General features: G+C 41.6%; 2 protein-coding genes across 3 annotated transcripts in view; one reads left to right on the top strand and one right to left on the bottom strand.

Moving 5' to 3' along the window:
- Positions 1 to 7,258: 7,258 nt before the first annotated feature.
- MIXL1 (Mix paired-like homeobox) lies at positions 7,259 to 7,936 on the top strand (the record flags this gene model as incomplete). Its single annotated transcript, XM_084283404.1, has 2 exons — positions 7,259 to 7,552; positions 7,634 to 7,936. 2 exons carry the CDS (start codon positions 7,259 to 7,261, stop codon positions 7,934 to 7,936), a joined length of 597 nt encoding a protein of 198 aa, XP_084139530.1.
- A 1,213-nt stretch (positions 7,937 to 9,149) lies between these two features.
- Positions 9,150 to 26,682, bottom strand: part of LIN9 (lin-9 DREAM MuvB core complex component) — a gene marked incomplete at its 5' end in the record, with an annotated part of 39,158 nt that continues 21,625 nt past the window's right edge. The window contains 9 exons of one of the 2 annotated variants that reach the window (XM_084285410.1): positions 9,150 to 10,541; positions 11,672 to 11,769; positions 11,867 to 12,049; positions 12,327 to 12,452; positions 15,733 to 15,813; positions 20,757 to 20,858; positions 21,031 to 21,150; positions 22,145 to 22,278; positions 23,436 to 23,593. In XM_084285410.1, coding sequence (XP_084141536.1) covers positions 10,436 to 10,541; positions 11,672 to 11,769; positions 11,867 to 12,049; positions 12,327 to 12,452; positions 15,733 to 15,813; positions 20,757 to 20,858; positions 21,031 to 21,150; positions 22,145 to 22,278; positions 23,436 to 23,593 — 1,108 coding nt within the window. In that variant the 3' untranslated portion in view covers positions 9,150 to 10,435. The remainder of the gene's footprint in view (positions 10,542 to 11,671; positions 11,770 to 11,866; positions 12,050 to 12,326; positions 12,453 to 15,732; positions 15,814 to 20,756; positions 20,859 to 21,030; positions 21,151 to 22,144; positions 22,279 to 23,435; positions 23,594 to 26,682) is intronic. The other variant, XM_084285411.1, reaches the window with a different exon arrangement.

Raw genomic sequence — 26,682 nt, 5'->3', positions numbered from 1 at the left:
CAACTGAGACCGGTGCTCTGCAACACCCCCCGCGATGCCACCAGTGCTGCCTCCACGCATTCCTCCACCATGCTTTGCAGGAGGCACTCTCCTTTTGCTGTGAAGAAAAAGTGAAGAGGCGTGTGAGCTGGTCCATGGTTTCTGCACCTGCTGAAGGTGCTGGCAAGAGTTTGAAAACTGATTGTGGGAAACACAGGCAGAGAAAAGAAGTCAGGCAGAGCTGCAGTGACCCCATCTCCTACAGCAATTTGTGCATACGTGGTCCTAAGTAAAATGCATGCCTGAAAACAGCTTTTCCGCATGGTGCTGCTGCACCCTTCTTCTAGTGGGTTTACGTGGCTAGGCTGTGGTAACAGGGGGCTGCAGGGGTGGCTTCTGTGAGAAGAATCCAGAAGCTGCCCCACGGTAGATAAGGGCCAGTTTCAGCTGGCTCCAAAGGGACCTGCTGCTGCCCCACGCTGAGTCTGTTTTGCCCATGACAGTAATTGTTGAGTGATCTCCCTGCCCTTATCTCAACCCTTGAGCCTTTTTCATTTTATTTTCTTCCCTTTTCCCTTTGAGGAAGAGGAGTGAGAGAGCGGTTGTGGTGGACCTCGGCTGCCCACATGAGTGAAACCACCACAACCCTTCTTTTGAACAGTCTTGCAGCGAACTCACCACTCCCCTGTACCCTCTCTTACCTCTAAGACCTTAGGACAGCCCGCTAGATAACGAAGATATGATTGTAAAAGAGGGAAAATGTGGTTTCCTAAGGGTACACGGCCTGCTAAGATGGCAGCAGGGAGCTGCTGTGATCACCACTGCCTGGAGTCACCCTCTGTCTGGGACTGCAGTTGTCTCTTGGAATAACAACACACACGTTTGCTCTTTGGCCTGTGTCCCGTGGCATGGAGAAACTTCCAGGGGATGGGGAAGAAAATCTGTCAAGGAAAAAAAGTCTTAAATCTCCCAAGTAATACCGATAAGACAAGTTTGGTCAAATGCAAAAGAGAGGGGAAGGAATCTACGGGGCTAAAAGACAATGGAGAAAGAGATAAAACTAGCAATGAAAAGGAAAGAGGAAGACCTTCTGACAACAAAGGAGAGGATTAGACTAAAGAGGTGACAAGGGTGTGCACTTGATAAATGGGGCCCAAGTCAGATAGAAAAATAACCCTGCCAGAAAGCAAAGCAAAGAAGCTGAGTCTGAATAATGGGGAAGAAAAAGAGCTGCGGTGTAAAATGGGTGGGAAGGAATATGAAGCATTGGGAAGGTCTAGGGGAGCAGCTGCAGGCAGCTGGGGGCACCGGCCATGGTGGAGGGCAGGGATAGTACCTGGGAGGAGGCAGCTGGGACGTGCCCGTGTTTGCAGAGAGGAGCAGGATGGTGTAAGCCTGCTTATCCAGGGGTTGCTGGGGCAGGGAGAGAGGACAGGCAGGGGGAAAATCATGCCACGGGCTTACAAAAATCAGGATAACCCACAGAAATAATGCCAACTGAGTTTGCAACGTGGCATTTTCACTCTCTGTCTCTTCAGTGCAATTTTAAATAGCAAAGGAATATGAGTCAACTCATGCATGGAAGAGAATCACTTCATTAAATGGCATAGTAATCACGGTACTCCCAAGCTCTGATCACCAGGAACTGCTGACTTAATGATCAACTGCAAATCCTCAGCTCAGGTGGAACTTCCCCCTTCCACCTAAACGTTAAAGCTGAAAATCTTCCAGACTGTACAGGGGGCTGAGTATCTGAAATACAACACCCCAGAAAAAAAAAAAAAAAAAAACACTGCAAAATGAAATGACTTTGCTGCAAATGCCCAAATACTCGAGACCAATAGCCCCTTGTCTCTAAAACTAACCAGAAAAGAAGACGGAAAACATTTAGAATGAAAGATAAGATCGAAGCCTGAGCACCAACCTCGGCATGTACCAAGCACACGCCTGAGCCACAGAAGGGACGTGCAGGGCAGCCAGTTGAAGAAACCTGCAGTGCACCCAGAGATGAACACTTGTGGGGTTTAACAGCACCAGGGCAGCCAGGGCAGAGGAAGAAAGCGGCTCTGTGTTCACATTGCTTGCAGGCATCTGACCTTAGCAGAGAAGTTCTGTCTCTTTCCGTTGCCTTCTGGCTTTGAAGCATCCAAGCACAATTTGCTTCACATTTGTATTCTTTTCTCAATAACCGTAAGACATTAGCTTTGAAAAAAAAAAAAAAAAAAGGACGATAAATTGATATTCTTATAAAATCTACTAATTTCAGCAGTTCAGGCACTCAGACACCAAATATTGCGATACAGAAACAGAAATATTCTGGTTGTCATTTATTTAAGCTGGGGTAGGAGGAAGACTGTGTCACACGCAGGGGGTGACGAGAGCTTAGGAGTCAGCCAAGCAATGGCAGAAAACAAAGGCTTAACACTGCTTGCTAAGACCAAGCAGTCTAAAAACGGTAGGCATGGGACTACTGGAACTTTTCTGTTTAATATTCAATGATATTAAAGAAGCTGTGGCCCCTCGGCTACACTATCACCTGCCTTCCCTTGCCAGCACTGCTGTGTGTACATATTCTGGCTGCACCAGAGCAGGCTGGCTATAGGTGAATGGGTACTGTACACAACTGAAGTAAATAGGGCTCTGTCTTTTTCCTTAGCTCTTCCCTTCTCACCTCCCTTTCTTCTTTTTATCTATCTGCAGAGGTAAAAGTTTCTTCCCTTGCCCATGCTGTGAATTAATTGCACATTACTGGGAATTCAGGTAACCCAATAATTGTATATATACAAGCACCTGCTTCAACAAGCATTGTAAAATCCTTCTTTAAAGAAAAATATCTGCAAGGATAGGATATGACTCTTCTAGAGACCTCATTCAGAGCATGCAAATAAGCAAAGCAACAGGATGAACTCAGTTAAATAAATGCTTTAAGCTCTTTCACAGCATCACACTACAAAAACAGAGAGGGCACAGAGAAAATAAGGCAACAAAGATTTGCTTAAGCCTAAGGTTTGCTGCCACGGAAGTTTTTGAGACTGCCCGCTCACTTCAGAAGCAAAGTGACTGCCAGATACACGCAACCTGCCATTCTCAGGGTCTCTCCAAGCTCAAAGGCAAGCTCAGGTTTCACAGTGTCTTAATTCAACCCTAAACATCCGGGCCCCTTCCAACCAGCCTTACCTGTCCCTGGGTAGCATCCCCCCTATTATTACCTTTTCCTTCCCCTCTTCCTGACACCACCCCTGCCATTTGCTCTTATCTCCTTCCCCCTCCCAAATACTTGATCTTCCCCCCTCTGAAGGTAGGGAGCCAGCTGCCAGCCATCAGACGTACTCTACTTTGGCCCCTTTGCTGTGTCTGGATCCCCTCTGAACTTGGACATCTCACCCCAAATCTGTTCCTGTTGGGACTTCGCAAATGCAGCCCCTTGATCTTTTCATATGCATCTGCGATGCTCTTGCGCCTCCCCCACTGCTGCTTTCTTCGAGTTTTTTTCTGTGTCTGAAGCTCTTATCGACTCTTCAGGACGGAATACACGACTGGCACCGCGAGGTCTTGAAGCCCCGTCTCACACCTCCCAGGAAATGGCTTCCTTTATCAGCTCACAACCCCCTCCTAACCGCAAGGCTTGAGTCAGGAGACACCGAGGAGTTCCTTGCTGCTAAAGACAAAGAAAGGCAGCAGTTTAATTTTCAATGACTGACGTATCGTGTACATAGAGATGTTACCAAATCCTAGCCAAACGAGCCAGTCACCTTTCAGAAAGGACACAAACGCCAGTCAGATCACATTTATTTTAACACCCCGGCAGATCTGTGCGTGCAAGACTGGACCTCTATTTGTGAACTGAAATTACCAAGGATAACTACTGGCCTGCACGAACAGCATCCTGTACAGGGGTCTGGTGTCACCGGGATCTGACACCACCCTGGGACACCCCTATGAGCAGAGGATGATGTGCAGGGTCCTGCGAGGAGCAAAGGGGCCACAGCAAGGACCTCCTCAGCACCCCACTGGGGCCCTGGCAAGGTGCTGAACAGCCACGGTGGGCAGGCAGCTGGGATTTCTCAAGAATAAGCTTCAACACATCTGCAAGCAGTCCCAAAGCGAGGACAATATGCAGCTCACCTCCTCAAACTCTTCATTTTTGCAGCTGTGAGGACCAGAAGCACGAACCCTGCTAAATAACAACTTTAAATTATAAACATGCAATCACAGTGAGATCTTAGAATACTACTTAGAAGTGTGGATGTGTCTAAAAACATGAATCGCACTGTACCTACACTGGGAAGGACTGAAAAACCTCTAAAAACTTTCAGAGATTGTAAAGAGCTCTGTCAGAGGAGTTATACAGTAACTAGAGGCAATCGAGGGCTGGGGGTGGGGAATGAAGTGTTAATTCTAAAGGTTTCCTTTTAGGCAGAAAAAAAAACAACAAACACTTGAAAAGCCAAGCCTGGCATGCATTAATGACTTTTGCTATCAGGGCTCTGATAGAGAAGATAGAAATTATAAGGCAACCATAAAAATATCTATGGCCTCCTATATTTATTTATTTATTTATTTATTTATTTTGTAAGAACACATATTAGTTAAGCAGCCATTGCTTCTTCAATATAGCTTAAACTCAAGCTTTTACAGCAAAAATGCCATTTTGTTTTTCCTTTAGGGAAAGTAAATTAGGTTTGTGTGACCACTGCTACTTTTACTGTCAGGCTCCATGACATGAGCTTTTGCAATTGCTGTCCATTTTCAATTAAAAATGAGATATACATTAGGATGTCCAAGACACCAAGTCTCTGCAAATGTAGTGAAAACACTCAAGGCGATGAGAGACCCCTAAATTTGCACTGCTAAAAGGTTCAACGTTGTTTTTAGACATGAGAATTCATACTGAAGACAGACAGACATACACACACACACACGCAGCAATCATCATATCAATATCAGGGATGCTTCCTGAGCTACAGTTCCTTGAATCAGTATGGCAGAATCTCAGTTTCCATGTTTAGATGACGACTTTGTTACCATCAGCAGTCTGAGGGAATATCAGCAGATTGAAGTGGAAAAGGCTGCAAAGCCATCAGGCCAACAAACACAGGACTCACCTCCTTCCTCTCCCAAATCCCCGTGTTTCAGAGCCTGCCTCATCCTTGCTGAATGCCTGAAGTTGCGTAGAGTAACCTGAAATAGTGAGGTGATGGTGTGTCCTTCAGCCGCAGCACGAAGCCCTGCTTCCATTGAGGCAGAGGCGCGTTTTGTGCTGTGGGAGTCCCCTCGGCACGGCTACCTCAGTGCAAGGTACTCCCAGCACAGACGTGAGCACATTTGTCTTGTGTCATCCACAGTGGTGATCAGCCTTCAAAGTGGGCAGTAATCTGTTATCTACACAAGGTAGTGAAACCATGTCAATGTTCCCCTTAGCTATCTCACTTTTAGACATGTTAATTTGAAAAAAAGTGAGACACTTCTGGGCTTGTGCCATAGCTCCGCATCTCAAGGAGAGATGCAAGATTCTTCTTTGTGCCTAGCCAGGACAAAAATAAAGCCAGAGTGCAGAAATGGAAGGGGAAAAACATCTGAATGCCTTCCTAAATACTTCCAAGCCTTACCCAGCACAACTCCAGGCAGATAATGGCACTTAGGAGACACTGGAAATGTCAGACTAAAGGGACACATCTGGATGTAAAACCCGTTGGGGAAAGGAAACTCTGCCGAATCTAGACAGAGTGCTTTTCCACACAGCAGGAGGCACACCACGATACCTGGCAGGCATCACTTCTCACACATCGGAGGAATGAAACTGTGGGAGCTGTGGTGAGCACTAGGAGGGGAGAAAGCCGGCAAGAGAAAACAAAAGAGGCGTCTTCTGTGCCATCCTGCTTTCCTGTGAGGCAGCCAAAGACTTGTACTTTATTCTCCATCCAGCAGCACGCTCCTTTAGAATTAGAGCACCGAGCCCTTCCTTGCTTCTCCTCAGGCTTACAAACCTTGCAAACCAGGGCAATGCAGAAGGGCAGCTACCAGAGCCCTACAGAGGAAATTTGCGTGCAAAGCTCAGAGCAATGGCTTTGGTCTTGCCTCCGAACCACTCTGCTCCCCTGTCCAGCACACCTGTGTTCAGCACCGACTCATCAACAAGATGCATCAAAGCGCCAGCCAAAACAGGAAGGGAAATTCAGGCGGGGAGCACGGCCGTGATCAGCACCGCAGGTGTGCAAGCAGTCCACGCAGACAGCACCTTCACACGGCTGTGTCAGCCCCTCGCCATTAAGGCCTGTGAATGTGCACTAAAAACACAATCTGCACGTGGATAATTCAGTGACTGAGCATCAGCTACAAACCCTGGAGTCTGTGTTTGTAACCCTGTGCTGAGGACCCCAACCCATTTTGCCTGTTGATTCAGTCACAGTGACCCCGGTGTACCCATCCTATTTTACAGAGCTACAAAACACAGACCTCCTGACCGGGTACCGCAGGCAACCACGGTTAATTGTACGGGATCTACGGAAAAAAAAAAAACAGTACATACATGTTGTCTCTCCTCTACTGTGACAAAGCTTGCTTTTCACCTTTTGATGGTCTCTAGATGCTGCATCCATGAAAGCTTTCAGGCCTGGGAAATGTCCCCGGTCTTTTCCCATCATGGGAAGCGTGGTGGCTGATGTTACAGGACAGTTATTGGAACACCTCTGGTACATGAAGCGCAAGGGGACCGCTTCTGGCCTGCAGCGTACCCCAGCAGTCAGAGATGAAAGAGCGAGCCCATTTCCAGCTATATGGGTTGGGGATAGCTCCATCAGCTCCCGGTACCCGCTCTTTCCTGAGCACATACTCAATATACATCGATAAAGCCGCAGCCTTAAGGGGCAGTCTGACACCGACAACGCCCCGCTCTGGGGCAGCCTGTCCCGGCTGTGCCCCCATACAGCCAAACACCACCCCAGGTGCTGGCAGCCCCAGAGCCACCCCAATCACCCCATTCCCATCCCACCCCACCCCACGCTCCTTCTCCCCCTCCCAGCCATTTTGGGCGAAATGTGAGGGGGAATCCACATCTGAAACCAGCACGGGCAGCTCCTGGCAAGCTGGCAAGCACACCCTCGTGTCTGCAGGCACAAACCCTACAGCACCACCACCCCATTGCCCTCACCCCAGCGCAGCGTGGTGCCCGCTCCCCTCACCTGCCTCCCGCGGGGCCGGGGCCGCCTCCCCCTGCCCCTCCGCCCCTCTCCCCGGCTATAAAGCCCCGGGGGCTCGGTGCCCGGCCCGGCTCAGCGCCATGGCCACGCTGCGCTTCGGGGAGCCCTTCCCGGCGGGGAGGTGGCCCCGTGAGGCGGCGGCGGGCAGCGGGGGGCCGGGGGTCCCCGGGCCGGGCTCTGCCCCCACCCCCACCCCCGTGGCGGCGCTGCCCCGGGGGGCGGCGGAGCCGGCGGCGCAGCGTCGGAAGCGGACGAGCTTCACGGCGGCACAGCTGGAGACGCTGGAGTCGGTGTTCCAGGACACCATGTACCCCGACATCCACCTGCGGGAGAAGCTGGCCGACGCCACGCACATCCCCGAGTCCCGCATCCAGGTGAGGGGCCGCCCTGCCGCTCAGCACCACCACGCCGCCCCCCGCACCCCCAGCCCTCACCGCCGCCCTCTCTCCCCGCAGGTTTGGTTCCAGAACCGCCGGGCCAAGTCCCGCCGCCAGCGGGGGCCGCCCCGCTCGGGCTGCAGCCCCCAGCCCCCGGGCTGCCCGCAGGGGCCCTGCGCTGCCCGGCCCCCGCCGCCCGGCTGCCGCTGGCCCCCCGCCGCCTTCCCGGGGCCGCCGCCGCCGCCCGCCGGCCCCTACCCGGCCCCGCGCGGCCCCTGCGGGCGCTTCTCGCCCCTGACGGAGGCGGCCGACAGCGGAGGCTTCGCGGAGCCCGGCTCGGAGTGGGAGGAAAACGCCCTCGGTGCCTTCCGAGCCGTCTGAGCGCCTCCCCGGGTCTCCCCCCCGGCTTGCTGGGACTCAGACGCCGCCGTTGTGTTAATGGAAGAGGTGCCCTGCCCCGCCACTGTTGCACTTTATGCCGGAGTGACAGACTTCAGCTATTTATTTAAGGGAGAGAGGGGTCAGCTCCACCCGCCGACGGCAGCTTTCTGCGGATGGAACAGTTTCTGGTAGCGCCTTTCCTATTTCTCCTTCACCTTCCTCAGCCAAAAAGCTAACCCAGCCCGCTGGGGTGGGGGGGTGGGGGCTGGTCTGGCGTTACTTTTTGAGAGGAAAAAAATAATAAAAGTTTGCATTTTTGCTCTGTGCTGCTTGTGAGCTGGGAAGTGTGTTCATGCCTCTGGCAGGAATGGGGTTTCTTACCTCAGCGGTGCTGGAAATCCCCGTCCCAGGCAAGGTCCTGGAGCGCCAGGGCTGCAGCTCAGAACAAGAGACCTAATGGGACTGAAGGGCAATTTATGAAAAATGTCTCATCGCTGTGGTCAGTATTCACTTTACTTTACAATTACATTTTCATTGAGGGGAAAGCATAAATTTATGACCTAATTAATGAAAAAATACACCTCAAACTGTCTGCTGGCTCAGTCAGCCTCAACTCTGCCACTTCAGCCAAGTTAACGTGAAACTAGAAAAAAAACTACAATTGTATTTTGTGTACCCTGTAAAAGTACATTATTCACAGTCAAAGCTAAAGTGCTTTTACAGGGTTCACAAAATACTATCGTAGTTTTTTTCTAGTTTCACAACTGACCCAGCACACCCAGCAGGTTTTATGAGCACCACATGAGAAGGCTGGGGGTGGGAGTCAACAGCAAGAGGATGGTTCTTTTTCCCTGAGTTAGCTGTAGATCGTGTTAGTTACTGTCAGACTAAGCCTTTGTGCCTTGCATTAGGCCTTGACACTTTTTCTCTGTTTAAATGGAAAGTGTGGTGGCTGGGGGCCTGTGTGTCTTCTTTACCAAACAGATGGTAACACCCCAAAACACAGGAATTGGGGGCACTACTACAATGGTCTGTTACATTACAAGAGGTAAATGGCTAACTCAAGCAAAATTACGGCTTAGTATTTGGGAATACCCCTCATAAGTTTTGTGTGTATCTTTTAAAATAGCTACTCACCTTGTTCTCCAGCCCATAACATTTTTTTCAGAAATTAACTTCTGTTGAAAAATGACCTGACACCATCTGCCAAACGTTTGCATTTTTGTGAAATATATCAACTCTCATAGGTCAATTTATTCAGTTACAAATTTCACTGAGAATAAAAGATTTATGCATTTCTCTTAATTAACAGAACAAGTTTAGCTAAATATAAACTCTGCACTAAAGTTTTGCAGTGGCACAATACCAACACAGAATACAGAAGCATCTTTAAACTATACAAAATTTTAAAATTGAAAATAATCCTGTTTACATATTCTTTATACATTAACATATAAAAGACCTCATTTAATGAGGCATCTAAAAGAATGAAAAACATCTCTACACCTATCTTTGAAAATTCATATCTGGAAACGATTCATTACACAGAAGCTTTACAAGACTATTTAAACAAACCAATACATACTTTTTACAAGATTAACATTCCAAAATTTACTCATAGGCAGGTTGTCACTTTTTATTTTTGCAGTTTACCTCACTGGTTATATTTCACTATAAAAATCTTCATATTTATATATGTTGGATATTGTTGGATAACCAGTAATCTAATTCAAAAGTTGTGCAAAACAAACAAAAAAGTTGGAAAAACTGTATGTTTAACCAGTCGTGTATATAAAATACCAACTAAAACACTTTCTTTGCCCCATGTAAAGGGAAAAAACATAACGACTGTTTCTGAAAAGTTACATTTTTATATTCCTTCATTAGACTCCTTATATAAGTTATGATAAATTAAAAGTTCCAATAAGACGCTGACTGATCTACAGATCTGCCCAACATCCCCTAGTTTGCAACTTCCGTTCACTGTCCATATCCCACTGCTGCTTCTTTAGATCAGGAACACTCAGCTTGTGCTGTCACCGTGCTAGCTGAAGGGTGAAATGGCAATCTCGGACACCTACAGGAGTGTAGCTTTAAGGAACAAAGACCTGCCATCTGCCTAACCCATGTGAGCCATTTCCTCTTCATCATTTCGAACATACCAGGAGAGCCAACGAGAAGAGGTGGGCAGAATTAATCTGAACTTTTAAAACTAAGTTCAAATTATATGAAAATACATTTTCAGGTTTATTATAATAAATGCAATTACTAAGAGATTACCAGTTAGCAAAACTATTGTATGTGGATAACAAATGGAAAAATCTAACATAACGTTGGCCAGTAATGCTGGTTTTCTTAAGAAGCAGATATATTATATTTAAAAGGGTCCTTTCTGAGAGGTTTTCTTTTCCCTTATCTTCTGGCAGTTAGGATATTTGGTGAAGCCTATGTAAAGGAAGAGGATTTTCCAGAACTACTTGCTGTACACTTAGAAAATTTTCAGTCTCTGTTGGTGTTATTAGCTGCAAAGGCATGTAAATTTCCCATCTGGCTCAGACCACTCTGAATATGTGCAACATGGATCTCCACATTATTCTGAAAACAACTACAGAGGAAAAAAGAAGAAAAAAAGGATTAAACCTCAAAGTCACATCTGAGTATTTCTACAAGTTACAAACATAGATTCAGATGAATGAGTACTACATACTCGTGCAACTTAGAGACATATGAAAGTAGCACTTGCATAAACAGCTGTACGAAGTCAGACTTACTGACTTGGGTGTTTTAAAAATGACTGTAACATGGTTGGAGTTAATGAAACAAAAACACGGTGAAAAGATGCTAAAATACCCAAGCCTAAGTACACTGAAAAGATCATCACCTTCTTAGCAGTGTTTATCAGTTGATCCGTTCCAACTTTTGACTTGCAGTGCTGATTACAGAGACATTTCACTAATATTTGGATTTTATTTTTGCTTTTACCAAAATGAAAGTGTGCTATAAAACTTTTTTTTAATTTTAAATCAAAAGGCCGTCTTACTATCTCTGCAAAAAAAATTTCATGCACACGTAGCCTCCCATTATTACAGAGCAATATGAATATGGAAAGTATAAGGAAACACTTGGCATTTAGGTAATTTTTTAAAATTATGTAACTCAGCAACCATATAATTGAAAAAAGTCATGGCCACAAATTCTTGGAGACTGCAGAATACTCAGGAAAAGTATCGCCACATTCTTGCTATCTTTATAGTGTTTCCTCTGTCACCTGCTTCTGACAACTGTTGAAAAATGGATACTAGATTAGATGGGCCTTTGATCTGGCAAAACACGGCTGTTCTTCTGTTTCTTCATTTAAAATACTGCTAATGGAAGCTGGTCGTAAGCTATAATTGTCTCATATACCAGCTTTTGATATGTACAGATGAGAGACTGAGTAACACTGCAAAACAAATACTGAAATTGTACTGAAAGTGATCTAAAATAACTTGTTAGTTGTCATGACTTTCTTGCTCTTTATTTTGGTTGTTGTTGTATCCATTTAACACTTTTTAAAGATCAGTTTACTTTACTGAAAACTGCTAATTTCACACTCCCTTTAAGAAGACCATTCCTATAAGTACGTTACCAGATTAAAACTCTTATCCATAATGAACATTCACCTCTAAAATACAGCAACAATTGCTCGCTGGTACAAAATGTGTAATTAGGAATTAAGTATTTAAAAAGTAATACCTGATATTTGAGGAATCTATTGAATTCTTAATGTCATTTAATGAATCTGTTAGTGATTTAAATTCAAAGGAATTCAGGTCACCTCCTTCTGCTAGACACTGCAGGAGAAGAAAAAAAAAGTTCTAACAGTTCAGCACAAAGAAACCGACAGAGCTTTAATACTAATTGGAAACACTATTTTTACAAACATTTTACCTTAATCTGTAGCAATATTGCTGTAAGTCTAGAGATAAGATCAGTTAAATTTTCGCTTTGAACACAAAGCTGTCCTGTTGTTGAGGAATTTGCTTGCCTAACAATCTCCTGAGCCTCCTCTTCACATCTCCGCCTCAGATCTGTTGGTTGGTCTGCAGGTTGGAGGCCTTGGTCTGGAGCAAGCTGTACAGATAAAATAAAGAGAAATGAAGACTAAAGATCTCCTTTTGCATTTGGTGCATGAGTGAAGTGACAAGTCATTTCAGAGAGAGAGTCCACAGGTATATACCCTGCATTCTGGTAAGAGAAACAGAGAAAAGAGACAATGAAACTGATAGAGCTGCTACTAGTTTCATTTCCAGGTGAGCCCCACCCATGCCCTATTCCCAGGAAATATATATTTTTAAAACTTTGTTTAAGCAGAAATAACAAATTCATACAGATTCCAGGAAAATCTTACCTCATAACAATACTGTTGAACTTTATGCAACACTTTATTTAAGTCTTTGTTTAGTTGTTCTAGATCTAGAACAATAGTTGCATATCTCCTCTGAAACTCAATACCTATTGGCATAGAATAGGATTTCTGTGGAAAAGACAAAAGCATATTAAAATTAATGCAATACTTTACATACATACCTTTTGAACTCATCAAAAGAAATTTTTAATTTAAAAATAATACTGAGATATTTGAAATCCTAGTGTCCAACGGAAAGGTGATAACATGCAAAATCTTAAAACCTAGTAATGCGATTTGCAACTCCAAGTGACAACTGTGTAGTAACTAGCATGCTTTTATTCTCTGCAGTAAGTGCTGTGATAATCTGTGGTGCTAAATTCTACAGATGATAACTGTGACCTGACCTAGTTATTTCACCAGTAGCTGGGAATGACTTCTTCCTACTGAAAGAACTGCATGAACCTGCATGATCCTGTCAGTAAGAGGACAGTACAGGACAACATGGCCACAGCCACCTGTATTACAGGTGGGAGGTATGCTTGGCTAGTAAGTTAGTGGTCATCTGAGAATAATTCTAGTGCTACATACCTTCTGTTACAACTAACAGTTCTGCCAAGAAATAAAAGTTACTATAGCTTACATTTGGTAACAAATATTTTGGATAAGATCAATTTCATAAAACAAGCAAACAAAACCAGAATACAGTACTATTTTTCTTACATTGCTTTCACAGCATATCTTGATGTTGTTTGGGTAATATTTATGAAATTGAAACAAAATATACAACATATTGTAAGTTTCCCCTACAAATGGCCTCTTAGGTGATAAATTCGATACATTTTCACTGTTCCTCTGCCACAAGTCTGAGATAAAGACACCTCATACAATCCTATAGGCATAGATTTTACAAGAGATGAAGTAAATTTCAATGTCAACAGCCTTCATCAGGAGGCTCCAGGTCAGAAACTCCAAATCAAGCTTTTAGTTATCAGTCCTAGATTAAGTTCCCCTTTAAACTTGGCCTCTGAAATGATGCCCAGGGATTGACTAGTCTGAATATCAATGTAACACTGCTTTAAACTAACATCATGACTTCAGGTTTCACTCAGCAACCAGGAAACCTGCATAAATTTGATATGCTTCCTCTGGCTCCGGAATATAAGTAAATAATTGTAACTTCCAGACCTTCAGTGACCAGCCCCCTCTAGAGCATACTGGCCTAATACAGGCTAGCCATGAAAGCCACAGGAAATTGTGAACTCCATATCAGAAAGAAACGGGTGAGGGCATTCTGTATTAGTGAAGACGAAAGATATTTCTCAGCACCAGCATTATTTACGATCCAAGACCAATCTAAGATATGGAAACACTGACAAACAGCTGACCTCACAGATAAAAGATGAATGGCTTTCAGTAGATGGAAACATAACATCTCTGTCATGGAGCATCTACCCGCTTCTCTTGGTCAACCAGCATCACCTTTACCTCATCTTCATTGCAGGTCAAGTGAAAAAATGAACCAGCCATCCTTTTTACTTGCATTCATTTCTCCAAGTGGCTATCAGAAAAGTAATTACTGTTTTGTCTACGTAACTTGTTTATAGCCTGCAACCAAGGTTAGTATAGTGATGTCAAAATGATTAACTGATAGTAAGCTGTCCTTTCCCTGCCTCATGTAAATTTGAATTTATTGTTATTGCCAGATAATAATGGACTTCATTCAGTACCACTTCTGATTTTGGTCAGTTCTCTTTACTTCTATGTTGGATCAATCACTAAAAAAAAAAGTGTCTCCAAACAACAGTGTTATTCTAACAATTTTATGAATTTTATGAAAGATTAGCAAAGTCTGACAACTGAACTGAATGAACTCAAAGGATTCCATTTTATTCACGTTCAGACATGATACTGACGTTCAAGTGGACTGGTGCTGGAAAGAGGAACGTTCAAAGAAAATGCTTTCTAAGGGAGAGATAGAGTATGGTAAGCAGAACAAATGTAGATGGGATTACCAAGAGGACAAAGTATTATAGACAGGCAGGCTAAGAACATGACCCATTAGAAAGGTATCATGTCCTCTATTTTTATCAGGACAGCTTCAAATTGTGACAAAAAAAGTGTTATGATTGCTTATTTACAAAGCAAACAGCATAAGAAAGGTATCTCAAAGTCCTTATCTAGGCTATAACTGAGTTAAAATTTAATGTTTATTCCTGAATCATCATCTTCCTTATTGCTTCTTAGAATGCTCTCTCCATTTTGCCATTTTCCTTGGTATTCTTATTCCACAATAAAGTTAAATTTATAACATAGTAGCTGAGTGGCATGTTAATATCTGGGTTCTTGTCAGAGGAAGGCTTTGAAAGTTCAGCCCTTTCTATGGATTTCTTTACCTCTGCAAAAGTACTGATATCTCAGTAGGAACAGAAATCTTTCTGGTTAAAAAAGGGGTGGTAATTTTTCAGTATCAGAGTTACATGCTGCAATAGCACGTTTTAATCTTGCTTCTTTTTGCATTTAAAATTAAATTATTATTATTAAACACAATTAAAAGACAAAATGATAATGTAATAACTGAAATACTAACAAGGTTTTGAAGATCAGCCTTGGGACAGTAGGAAACAGAATAACAGAACGTGCAAATGATCACTGAAAGGACAAAGAGGGAAATCTTACTATGATGAAGTCTTCAACATTCAAATATTTTAAATTAAGAAAATCAGCATTTTTGGTTTAAAGAAATAAAAAGGATTCATTTTCCTCTCCACAAACTTTAGCATTCTTTTTGTGCATTGTAGAGATACTGGCAGAATGGACCCTGGCAGACGGTTGAGACTGACACCTTTCCACATTCAAGTTGATGGATAGACATGGGTTGTAGAAGAAACGTTCTTATCATTTTGGATTTACTGACTGATGATTAGATAAAACCTAGCAAGAAAAACTGTTCTGCTGATGGTAATTACACTGTAGCTGGTCTAGTATTGGAATATGAAATCTAGGTTAAGGGCACTCAGTGATGTATACAGAAAACCTTTAAACTGAGTTATTGTCCAGAAAGCTAAACAAATACCAACCTCCACAAAATAAAATTAAGATAAATGCCTTACTCTATAAACTGACCCCCCAAACCCTCAAAGTACATAACATACATCAATTGACACATAAAGGAAGCAAACACTATCCTGATGTTCACATTAATCTGTTTCCAAAGCATAATGCTTTCAAAGTGGAATCCTATTTGAAACAACTGACCTCTGACTTGTCTTAAAAATAAGAATCCCACCACATTATAGAAAGCAATAAAATATATGTATTTTATATAGACTCTGTTTTAATTCTTATCTATTTGTATTAGCTGTTAAAGTATACCCTAACTTAAGAACTGAAAAGAGAAAATTCTCACCAGCTTTTCTGCTTCTGTATTCATCTCTCTTAATTGTTTGATGTGTTCCTTCTTGATCATAAGGATTTTCGATAACCTGGTCTAAAACAAAGGAGCTATTTTTAGAACAAATAGGTCCTTATGCAGTTTTGAAACAGCATACAGATTCAAGACAATAAAATGTATGTTTCTTAATTTTAAAATACATTTCTCAGTTGTTCTTCAAGTGAAGATGCAGAAGTAAAAAAATAATTGAAAATAAACAATGGATTATTTTCAGAGAATTTTTAAACCTTTTCAAGTGTCCTAGACAGAAGAAAGCTAAAATTTATCAGCTGGAATTCCCTATAGGAAAACAATATATACTGTTAGAGGCTGAAGAATCAAGACTCTTCATGGTGATACCATCACGTACTACAACTAACGGCCTGTGTCCTACCAAGCTTTTGCTGAGTTGTAATTCTGTTCTCAGCTGTGCCCTGGACTAAGCACCAGCCCTTTATGTACGATCTTGCAGTAAAACCTTGCCAATCTCCTGCTATAGAGACTGGATCTATTTTATGGAGAACAACTCTGGTCTTTCCATTTACCTGCTTCTTTTACAGAGGGAATACCCTGTTTCTTCTGCCCTGAGAACCTAGCAAGCTGAAGAGGAAATCACTGAGACTGCTCTCAACACACATATCATTTATAAAACCATTCATATTCTCTCAGGCACATGGAAAGAAATTATAGCTCCACTACAACCAACAACAGCTTTATTATTGATTTAAAACTTGACATCTTGTCTCCGTTTAAAAATTTCAAAGGGTTTAACTGCATCCTAAAAGTGGAACATGAGACTGGGAGAAACAGGAACTTCTAGTTCAACATACATCTCCTTATATATAATTCCCATCATTGATTTTAAAGTTCAGTCTTCAGGCAGCCAGGTTTATTGCCCTCACAAATCCTAACGAAAAGCTCTTCCAGGACCTCTTTCAGCTAATTATGAATCTTCTTGAAATTTCCATGTTAAATGCATTCTTATTAGCTTCATAGCAATTTGTTCTGACCAAGCTGTTTTTCAGCTTAAATACAGCCTGTCCTCTGTGTTTAGCCCCGTTTTCACAGACAGTAAAAGCAACCCTTCTCCACCACTCTCTCACTAGACTTTCACAACCCAAGCCTTTCAAGTCTACTCTCCCATAAAAAACTCCTGTTCTCTTGAACTGTTGAGGCTCTCTCTGTATCTTTTTTTTTCTATTCACTGTCATCCTTCCTTAAATGTGAGCACCAGGACATCTATACCACTATTCTAAATGACATTTTTACCAGCATCAATACTCTCTGCCACAAATACTTTGCCAGATGCATCTTATGAACTGATGACAAGCTATGGCCAGACACACAGAACAATACTGCGTAGATAACTCTTCCAATTCCAGACATTCACTTCTGTCCTTGCAGGAAACTGAAAATGATGAACAATACATACAGAAAATGCAGGAAAAGAGTTTTTAAATTGTTGCTTTTCAGCTGGATTCTCTCTTTGATCTAGTTCACTATCACACAAATGCTCACGTTGGCAAAAAAAACACCTGGGAGGAAGGAAGATTGTACACCATCTGACACTGCTGCCAGGAAGTTCCTCACCAAGCTACACTGTCAGCACCACCTAACAACTAACACATGTAGACCTCTCTCCTTGACGAAGTCTGTGAGTTCCTAGCTTAGTGCAGGCTATATTACCTTGTAGGTTTTGGGACAGGTATGTGGTGCTGCACTTCTATTTTGATGCCCAGATATATTCAAGGATATAGGCCCTAGTTCTCCAGTTGCATTTTATGTTATCCACCCTGCATTTTATGTTATATTCATCCCACTCCCAGAAAATATTCCAGTGGTCAAGATAATTAAATTATTTCTACAAGATACTGACCTTCCACCATTTTATGTCTACTAACTTTCTCCCATTGGTATATTTTTATTAAACAGAATTGCATTTTCATTCGCCAGTATACTTTAATTCAGGTCAGTCTGAATTTTCTTCTAGCCCAGCAGTTCCATTTTCAGTATAACTCATCCTGTTTACTGTTATATAGTCCTCATTAATTTCAAAGAGCAGTTTTAGTACACATGTTAAAAGACATGAAGGAACAACCCAAACAGTATGCTTACATTTGTACTTGTATATTCTTTTGACTACAAAATGAAATATGAAGACAACAAGCATTTCAATGTCTGCAATAACTTCATATGGAATATTTCCAAAGTTTTCACAAGCAGAAAGACAAAATTCCAGCATCCACTCTTAGTTTTTTCTTGCTGGCTTTTAAGATGAAAAGATACTTATTTTCTCCATAGTAATCTGAAAGACTAATCAGCTTTTTTGATTGTGTTGTATTCCCTCTACTGGACATGCAGCAGCATTGCAAACGATCTTTTTTTGTCTTCGCTTGCTTTCTTCCCAATATTAATTTAAGCTTTTCCCAAACAACACAAACAAACATCAACAAATAAACAATAAGCAAAACACAAACAAACAAACAAAAACAAAACAAAAGAACAAAAACCTAAAACTGCAGCTGGACACTTGGAAAAAACATCCTCTAACTTTTAGTATTGACTAGAAGTTCAGACTTTGCTAAAAAGAACATGCAGTATAGCCAAATATCAAAGGATATATATTGCATGTAAGGATAAAAGACTTTTTAAAAAAATGGTTACATCTATTACTTGTTTCTTGATGACTTTATTCTCAGTCACAATACATACAAGCCAGGTAGATGATGTCAGTTGCTCTTTCCGTATGCATCAGTGCTGTAACCCCGTTGTAGAAGACCACCAGATTTGTTCTGGCATTTTTTGCCCTTAGTGAAGCCATGTGGTCTATCACCAATCACCTCCTTATTTTCTGTATGCCGTAGCATAGTTTCCAGAAGAACCAGCTCCAGGTGAGACTGACTGGCTCATAGTTCCCTTGGTCTTCCTTTTTTCCCCCTTTTAAAAACTGGGGTTATGTTTCCCCTGCCACAATTTCACAAGTATGATGGACAGGGGCATAGCAACTTCATCTCCAAGTTCCCTCAGGACCCACAGATGCATCTTATCCAGTCCCACAGACCTGAGCACACTTAGGTTTCTTAGATGGTCTCAAACCTGATCTTCTCCTACAGCGGGTGGTTCTTCATTCTCCCAGTCCATGTCTTTGACTTCTGCAACTTGGGCAGTGTGTCTAGAGCACTTGCTGATGAAGACCAAGGCAAAAATATCCTAAGGAGCCTGTATCCTGTCATTCCAACACTCCTGTCATAGGAGCCATCCCACCACACCTCTGTAATGCCAGTAAGATTACAGACCTCAAGGCAAGTCCCACGGTCTAAGTAGCTGAACCCCTGGCTGTGGCACCAGCCCTGTAACCATTTGTTGATTCGCCAGATTTGACTGGTCCTTTCAAATCCCTTCGCTTTGACCAGGAGGACTGATGGAAAAACTACCTGTGCTTCAGAGTCCCTTAATGCTGTTACCAGGGCTCTGGTCCTTGATACTTCTCCTGGTTGTATCACTGGTGCCCACATGAAACAACAGCAGTGGATAATAGTCAGTGGGCTGGACAACACTTGGTGGCCTCTTGGTGACACTGCTAATACAAGCCCCCATTAAGCAACACGCCTCTCTAAAGAATGTATCTGGTCAGCAGATGGGTGCCTCTGTGCCTCTCAGAAGAGATTTGCCTACTTCCATCACCCACTGCCTTTTCTTAGTTGTGCTGGTTGTTATTGGAGCTGAGCAACAGCTCGGTTTGCTCCTGCATCTCTCCTGATGTGGTCTTTCCTCTTCAGCCTCCAGTGATGAAGTGGTTCTGCAACGGCACCTCAAGGTTTGGGGAAAACCCCTTCCTCTTGCTAGTCCTTGTCATGGCAATTTTTAATTCTTTTGTGCTACTGGCCCCTCTCCTTTGTGCACGTGCTGGTGGATTTTTTTGTTTGGCTGTGGGTTCACTGGAGACTGTGCTTGGAACCGGCTATCTAACTCCTTCCTCAGCCTCCCAGATGTTATGCAGCCTTCTCACTGCCTCCTGCAGCTCAGCCACCTGCTAGGAGGTCCTCCACCTGCTCACACCTTTTGCAGGCCGCAGGAGTCGAGGCACTTCCTGCAGTCTGAGGTCTTCACTGCAGCTTCTCCCTTCAGCAACTGTCTGCGTGGAGGCGCGGGCCACCTCTGGGGTAAATGGTGCAGACCCCCCACGTGGGACAGCAACCTTGGCTCTAAGATTTGGCCTTGAGACTTGGGCAGAACGAGTACTCTTGACCAGGTCCCTGGGTGCTGGGTTACATGCACTTCGAGTCCCCTCCTCAGCCCGTGGGTTGCACTCCTTCATGATACACTCTCCCTGCACACCCACCACACACAGACACCCCACACCGTGTTTGTAGCGCTCCCTAAGGGCCCCCTTTTGTACACGTAGGGGGTGGCTGCCATTGTTCCTGGCCTTGCCCAAGTACCACCAATCTCTCTCATGAGATCTGCTGGTTCCTGGCAGGTCTTGGTGCTCTCCTGGGGAGAAAAAAGAACTATAGCATATTCAGGGAATAAAGTGGTTCCTTTCTTCTCCAAGGCAGGTAGGGCACATTACCTAACACTGGATACAATATTATACAATATATGATAAAGCAACAGGGGCAAATGTTCTTTGCACAATGCAAGAATATTTTAAATGAAAAAAGTCTTTAGCATAGGACAAAGTTTGCAGGTAGAAATAATATAATTTTTTCAGACCAACTGGTAGAGCTAAGAATACACTTTCGGAGTCAAAAGGCTATCCTGGGGTCTAAATTACAAGTAGCACATTTCAAAGCTTATGAACAAGTGAGAACAATTAAAAAAAAAAAAAAAGGAAGAAACTCAGAAGAAGCATTAATAATATCTTCTTAAAATTTAATTTTGGTATCACAATATCACCACCTCATAAACCAACAGAAGGTCATTTAACTGCAGAAGAATTAGAATAAACACAAAAAGGACAATACATGACAGAAGTAAGAGCTGCAGTTAACACTTACCACTTGAATGAGGAATTCTACTGGAAAGCCACCTAGTGTTTCACTATCTGTGCCAGAAATTTTGTTTTTCCATGAAGACTGTCCTAATAAAGGATCACTATCCTATTAAAAAAAAGAAGATTTCAGTAAATCTCTCTAAAAATAAGCTATTAAATGAAATTATCTTAATGAACAACACCAGAAAATTAAAAACTGTACAAGGTAACAGCTGTACCACGTATCAGAAAGTATTTTACCAGTTAATATTATAAATTACATGAAATAAGTAGCTTACTGTAATTGGAGACTGGAGTGAAGGTGTATAATGCAATCGGGGAGGGGTCATAAAGAACCTAGACGGCCGTTGTTTCTGTCCAAAGGCAGCGATTGGCATTGTTTCATGGGGCTCATTACTCTGTATGACAGGAAAAGGAAAGACATACTTCAGGTGCTAGGCTCATTAAAAACATACCTTATGGTATACATATTTTATTTCTGGAATCTGGACTAACTATGCACATCCATACTCCAAACCCAAGAAACATTGAAAGATTGAAAGAGTAACATTTTGCATTTGGCCTAGCAAGAGCTTCAAAACCATATTGCACTGCTAGAGTTAGCATCACATCAAAAACAAACCAACCCTTGCAAGAGTATTTCCAAAAATCCTATCGGCAAGTTGCAGACAAATCATGACTGAACACAAGTTCACCAAAAGCTCCAAACTCTCATCATAACAAAGACTAGATCTCAGACAAGTTAGCTGTCCCTTAGTAGATTGAATGCTACACAAGATTCTAAAGAATATGGTGCCATCTAAAAATTTTGCAGTCTAGGTCAGAACATTTAGCAGGAACAATCCATGGAGCTCATAAATTGGTACAAAAGCACGAGAGCTAGGAAGTAACTACAATTTGTTTGACCAAAACAGTGTCCTCACCGTTAGTTTCATTACCGTAGAAGCTTGAAAATTAGACTCAATCAACTCATAATACTTGCTTCCCACTACCACAAGCCTTAACTCATTTTGTCAAATTACAAAGGGTCAAGTTTCCACGAACATTTTCTACAAATCCTGTCTGGATCCCACAGCAGAATTCTCTTTGGGATCTTACACTACTCGTTATACTTCTTCATACTCAACTCAGGCTGTAACACTAGCTCTAGTAAGTTATTCCAGTCTGAACAGTTATGTTTGTATTATAGAAGGTTATCCTGTTCTATAAAATCATGAGCAGTATGAGCTCATTCTCCTGGAAATTCCCATGCATCTGGTACGCTAGTTTCTGTTTTATGACAATACAACCTGGATGTAATATTTTTAATTTTATTCTTTTGGATTAAAGGATAGAATTGTAGGCTGCTTTCTTTCATTAGAACTATTTTAAGAATGTGTTGTTAATACTTACAAGAACTTCATAATCTGGGACTGTCTGTGTTCCGAGACCTGCCCTGTCGAAAGTAACTCTGTATGTAGCGTTAAGAGTGTCCACGGCGTCTATTTGTCCTGTGAACAGTCCGTCATGGACACCTCGCAACCGTGCTAAAAAGATACATATAAATAAATAAACAAAAACATCACAACACACAAATATTATAATATCGTGATGCAAAAAATAGACAATGTATCTTTTGCAAGTAACCCTGGCATTGTCCAATACATATACATTTATATTAGAAACAAAAAGCGAAACAGACTAGATTAAAATGAAAAATATCATAAGCCCTGAAAAAGAATTGTATGCACTAGAAATACTACCTAATTTTTGTCAAATTTAGTCTTGCAATTCGAATATTTCTCAAATCTACTCCTTAGCACTACATTTACATCTATGTAGAACAGTGTTTAAAACCTGAACCTTCTGACAGTCAGATTCTGCAGGCAAAAATCAATTTCTGAGTGACTTTGTATACCATTTCTATTTGATGTCTTCCACTGATAACTGCATATTTAGAGAAAGACAATGATGAACACAGCTCAAGGATTCATCTCTAGGAGAGTAAGGAGTTACAGTATGCCTGCTCATCAGCAAGAATTAAGGACAGTGATGCTGAAGAAGTCAGAAGGGAATGAACAGAAATGGCCTGAGTGGGAGAAACCATGCTCAAGTGAAAAGAACCCTGCACCACAAACAGATAGGATGGAGGAATTCAAGATTTTATAAGATTTTTATAAGATTTAACAAAGCTGAGCATATTTTCCAAAGGAATTTTTTTAACGGTACTCCTTCCTCAGTTATGTGCAATTTTTTTGTGTAAGACAATGTCACGTTTAGCATACAAGTCTAACTACACTGGGAAATTAATTGTATAACCACTTTGAAACAGGTATTTTTATGTTTATGGAAAACAAAGCTTAAGTTTTATATTAGGTCAGATTTTAAACTTTTAGACAGTACTCAGCTCTTTGCATTGAAGCATCTCTCTCCAGGATTTTTTTTAGATATACTAGACTTAAAAAAAATAATCTGGATTATGAACACCAGAAATAATAAATCATAATAAATTCATATCTCAAAACCCTGTCACTGTGTTACAAATACTAGGTAATCCTCACAAGTACTTTCTCAATGAGCTAGCAATAAAAACACACAATTTGTAATCTTTTAAATTTATTTTTACCTATACACACTAGGTATTCTATGATTAACTAAAATTTGCAGTATCTTAGTTTTTATTTGTTTGTTTTTAGGAAGTTACCTGTAACTTTTGTTCCTATTACAAGTGGTAATGGAATTTCTTCTGGAAGATCTTTGAACTGTGAAATATCTGCAACTTTACGCTGCTGCAAAAGCCTTATTTTCTGCCGCTTCTGTTTTAACGCTGATCTCTCTTCTTCAAAGAAGGCAGAGGAACATCTACAATACAATTAGGTAAAACTATACTTGAATTCAACACTGAAAACGTACATACACAAAGACATAACAAATAAATAAGCACAGTTTACAACTCAGTGAGAGAAAATGAAAAAGCTTGAGGTGCTCAAGAGAGAACGATTTCAGTGAACAGATTTAGACAGCTTGAGTCCCCAAAATTATCCTAGAATAACAGTTTACTTAAAAACAAAGCAAAAAAAAAAAAACAAAAGCAAAAACCACAACGCAACAACACTCAGAAATGCTGTTTGCACTAGTATTTCAGAAGGAAATTTGTCACAACAAAGGTAAAGCAGGTCTCTAAAGCAAGTCTCACATCCAGCCTACCCTGAATACCAGTTCAGTGTTGGTACTCAGAACTTACTGTGAGGTCTCTGCCTGCCACTTCTTGCCAATAGAGAACAGAACCCATTGGATCAGTTAGATCGGTTAAACTGACTTAAACTGACTTTGTAAGAAAGAGCGTCGGGCTCAATGTAAAACGTCACTTCCATGTCTCTTCTACTTGCATACATTCAGAGTACAACTCAGACACCAAAATCTCTATTATGCAGGTGAATTGCTCTGACATTGATCACAATAACAATATAAATTTGTTCGGAATTGAGCAACTGTGTAAAAATCCAATAACCTCTAACAGTTCATACTTCACTTTGTTTTGGTCCCAAAGCCCTTACTTGTTTCTATCCATTTTCATTGTAATCCACTGATGCATGAAGAGAATACTAAAAGCATAGACATTAGGATTTGATCCTATCTACTGCTCATTATTAAAAAGGAATATAATTCTTGTGTCAACAACAGAAGCCCTTTGAAAAAGGAATACAGGTTGCTACTGTAGGTCTGCTTAACTGCAGAAGTAGTTATTGAGGAAATAATTTACTACATCTTTCTTAATTGCTTTACTCCAGTCAAGTGCAATTTAAACGTTCTCTGTAGAACTTGTGTAGGTATATACTGATTACTGATCAATAAGAAGTGCTGCTTTACAAGGCTGTTTTAGAAGATGCTGATAACTCCTCCACTGGTTCCTATTACTATACTGTCAACTATTTTCCATTTTAAAACCTTTCAAGATCTTGCTTAGTTATTTATCTACGGTGTAGCACTGAGCAGTCAGCTCCTATTTGCAAGTCTGCTTATTACTCTTACTATATGCTGAAATAAACATGCTTTCTCTATACCCTTCACTCAAAGCATTTCACAAAGCCATTTTGCTATTCTCCAAAATTTCTCTTTCTTGCAGTATATATAAGATGATTTCTCTTAAGCTGCCGATGTGCTGAGACCATTTCCTTTCACACCAAGCAGCAGTTTCACACTTGCTGTCTACGTGCATAGATCATTTGCCTTTTACCTTATTCATGGTTTCAAAGTTCTTACGGGGCATGAACCATCTGTTTTGATCAGTATGTACAACATTAAACACAATGAGATCTAAGCTCCAGGGAAGACATACAAAAATGCATGAACAGAAATGAACTGAAGCTATGCTGTACTTCTACTAGACCTGGGCAGTAATGCACTGCAACAAAGGTTCTTTTTCAAGATTTTCAAATCCCAATTTGTTGTATAGTCTATAAATGTATAGTGGATTGAGCAATTTTGGGGGTGTCCATTCACTGGTGTACCACTGAAGAGCAGAATGAATTTACCCTGGAGTTGTGCATTGCCTAGTGATCCTCATTAGAAATTCAACATATCTGGAAAGGGATATAGTAGAGATATATGGTGGTTGGGGGATTTATGCAAAGCTTATTTGAATATTCCTATTTAAAGACATTATTTGCCCTGTATTTACTACTGGAGAGGACCAAGTGTGAGATAGGGCTTGTCATGTGCTCTAGATGTTAAGTAGCAAAATGCAGGTCAGGGTATTTCAATTCTGTTGAGGAGAACAAAGTGACTAATCACAGCAAGACAAAAAAAAAGGGAGGAAAAAAAGAATAGACGTAATCAACAACACTGAAGACCCTACAACATAAACATTAGGAATGTTTCACTACTAGCCCAGATGTTCTCAAAGAGACTCCCAAATGCTGTGGGTCATGGAGGTAGACAGTATTTACAATGTACTTCTGCCTTATGTTCAAAGAAGTCTCCAAGCCCTTCTCCCTCAAAATGTCCTTAAAAAAGGTCCTCTCATCTTTGTACCACTTCTAAAAAAAAAAGAAGGTGAAAACTATGGCAGAGATCACATTGCAACCTCTTTAGTTTTCCATAGACTTATTTAAGAGGTTGAACACTCCTTTAGGCTTCTAGTTTGGTCACAGAAGTTTGAACATGGGAATCATCACCACCATACAATGTCAGGACAGGCATATCTGAGCTTAATTCACACCCATTCCTATTTCACAACCCCACTGAAATTTATATAGAGTAGACAAGACTAACTATTACCTCTTCCTTTTCTTGGAGTATATCTTTCCCCAGAGTCTACTGGAATCTTACAAGCTTTGCAGGCTCCCAGGAAGAATACTGTTGTGCCAACCAACCACACTGTTGCTGGTGTGATAGGACATTTAAAGTAGCAGCAGACATTAAGAAAATATTACAATATATTTAACACAAAATGGAAGAAGAAAAAAGACAACCATGTGCACAGCTATCACACAGAGAAACTATTATTCTCTCTGCCATTAACACTGTGAATGTAATATGTTGTATGTTTTTTCCTCCCTCCTGGGAAGATATTAGTATGGCCATGGAATTTGGCTTACTTGCGTATGACTGAGGGCAGACAAGACATTTCTAACAGAATAGTAATGTCAGAAGACTTTGCTCTAGAGCTAGATGAAAACTGTCTCGAAAAAGTATTCAACTGATTTAGACCATTCAAAACCTGTTATAACTGAGCCCAGGGACCTCTCCAGAGATCTTGAAAAACGTTGCCAGTATTTTTTTAATTATTAAAGAAATGAAAAACAAACAAATGCCTATTTGAGGCTGACAAAAAGCAAGATCACATAACCTCTTGGTTAACAAAGCCAGACTCTCCATCCAGTCAAGTACCTGTAGTTTAGAATTGATGTAAAAACTTCCTGACCATTTAGAACTGTGGCTTCTTAAGC

The sequence above is a fragment of the Netta rufina genome (assembly GCF_964035555.1).
Source record: "Netta rufina genome assembly, chromosome: 3".
NCBI classification, from domain to species: domain Eukaryota; kingdom Metazoa; phylum Chordata; class Aves; order Anseriformes; family Anatidae; genus Netta; species Netta rufina.
This window is presented reverse-complemented; position numbering and strand designations above follow the sequence as displayed.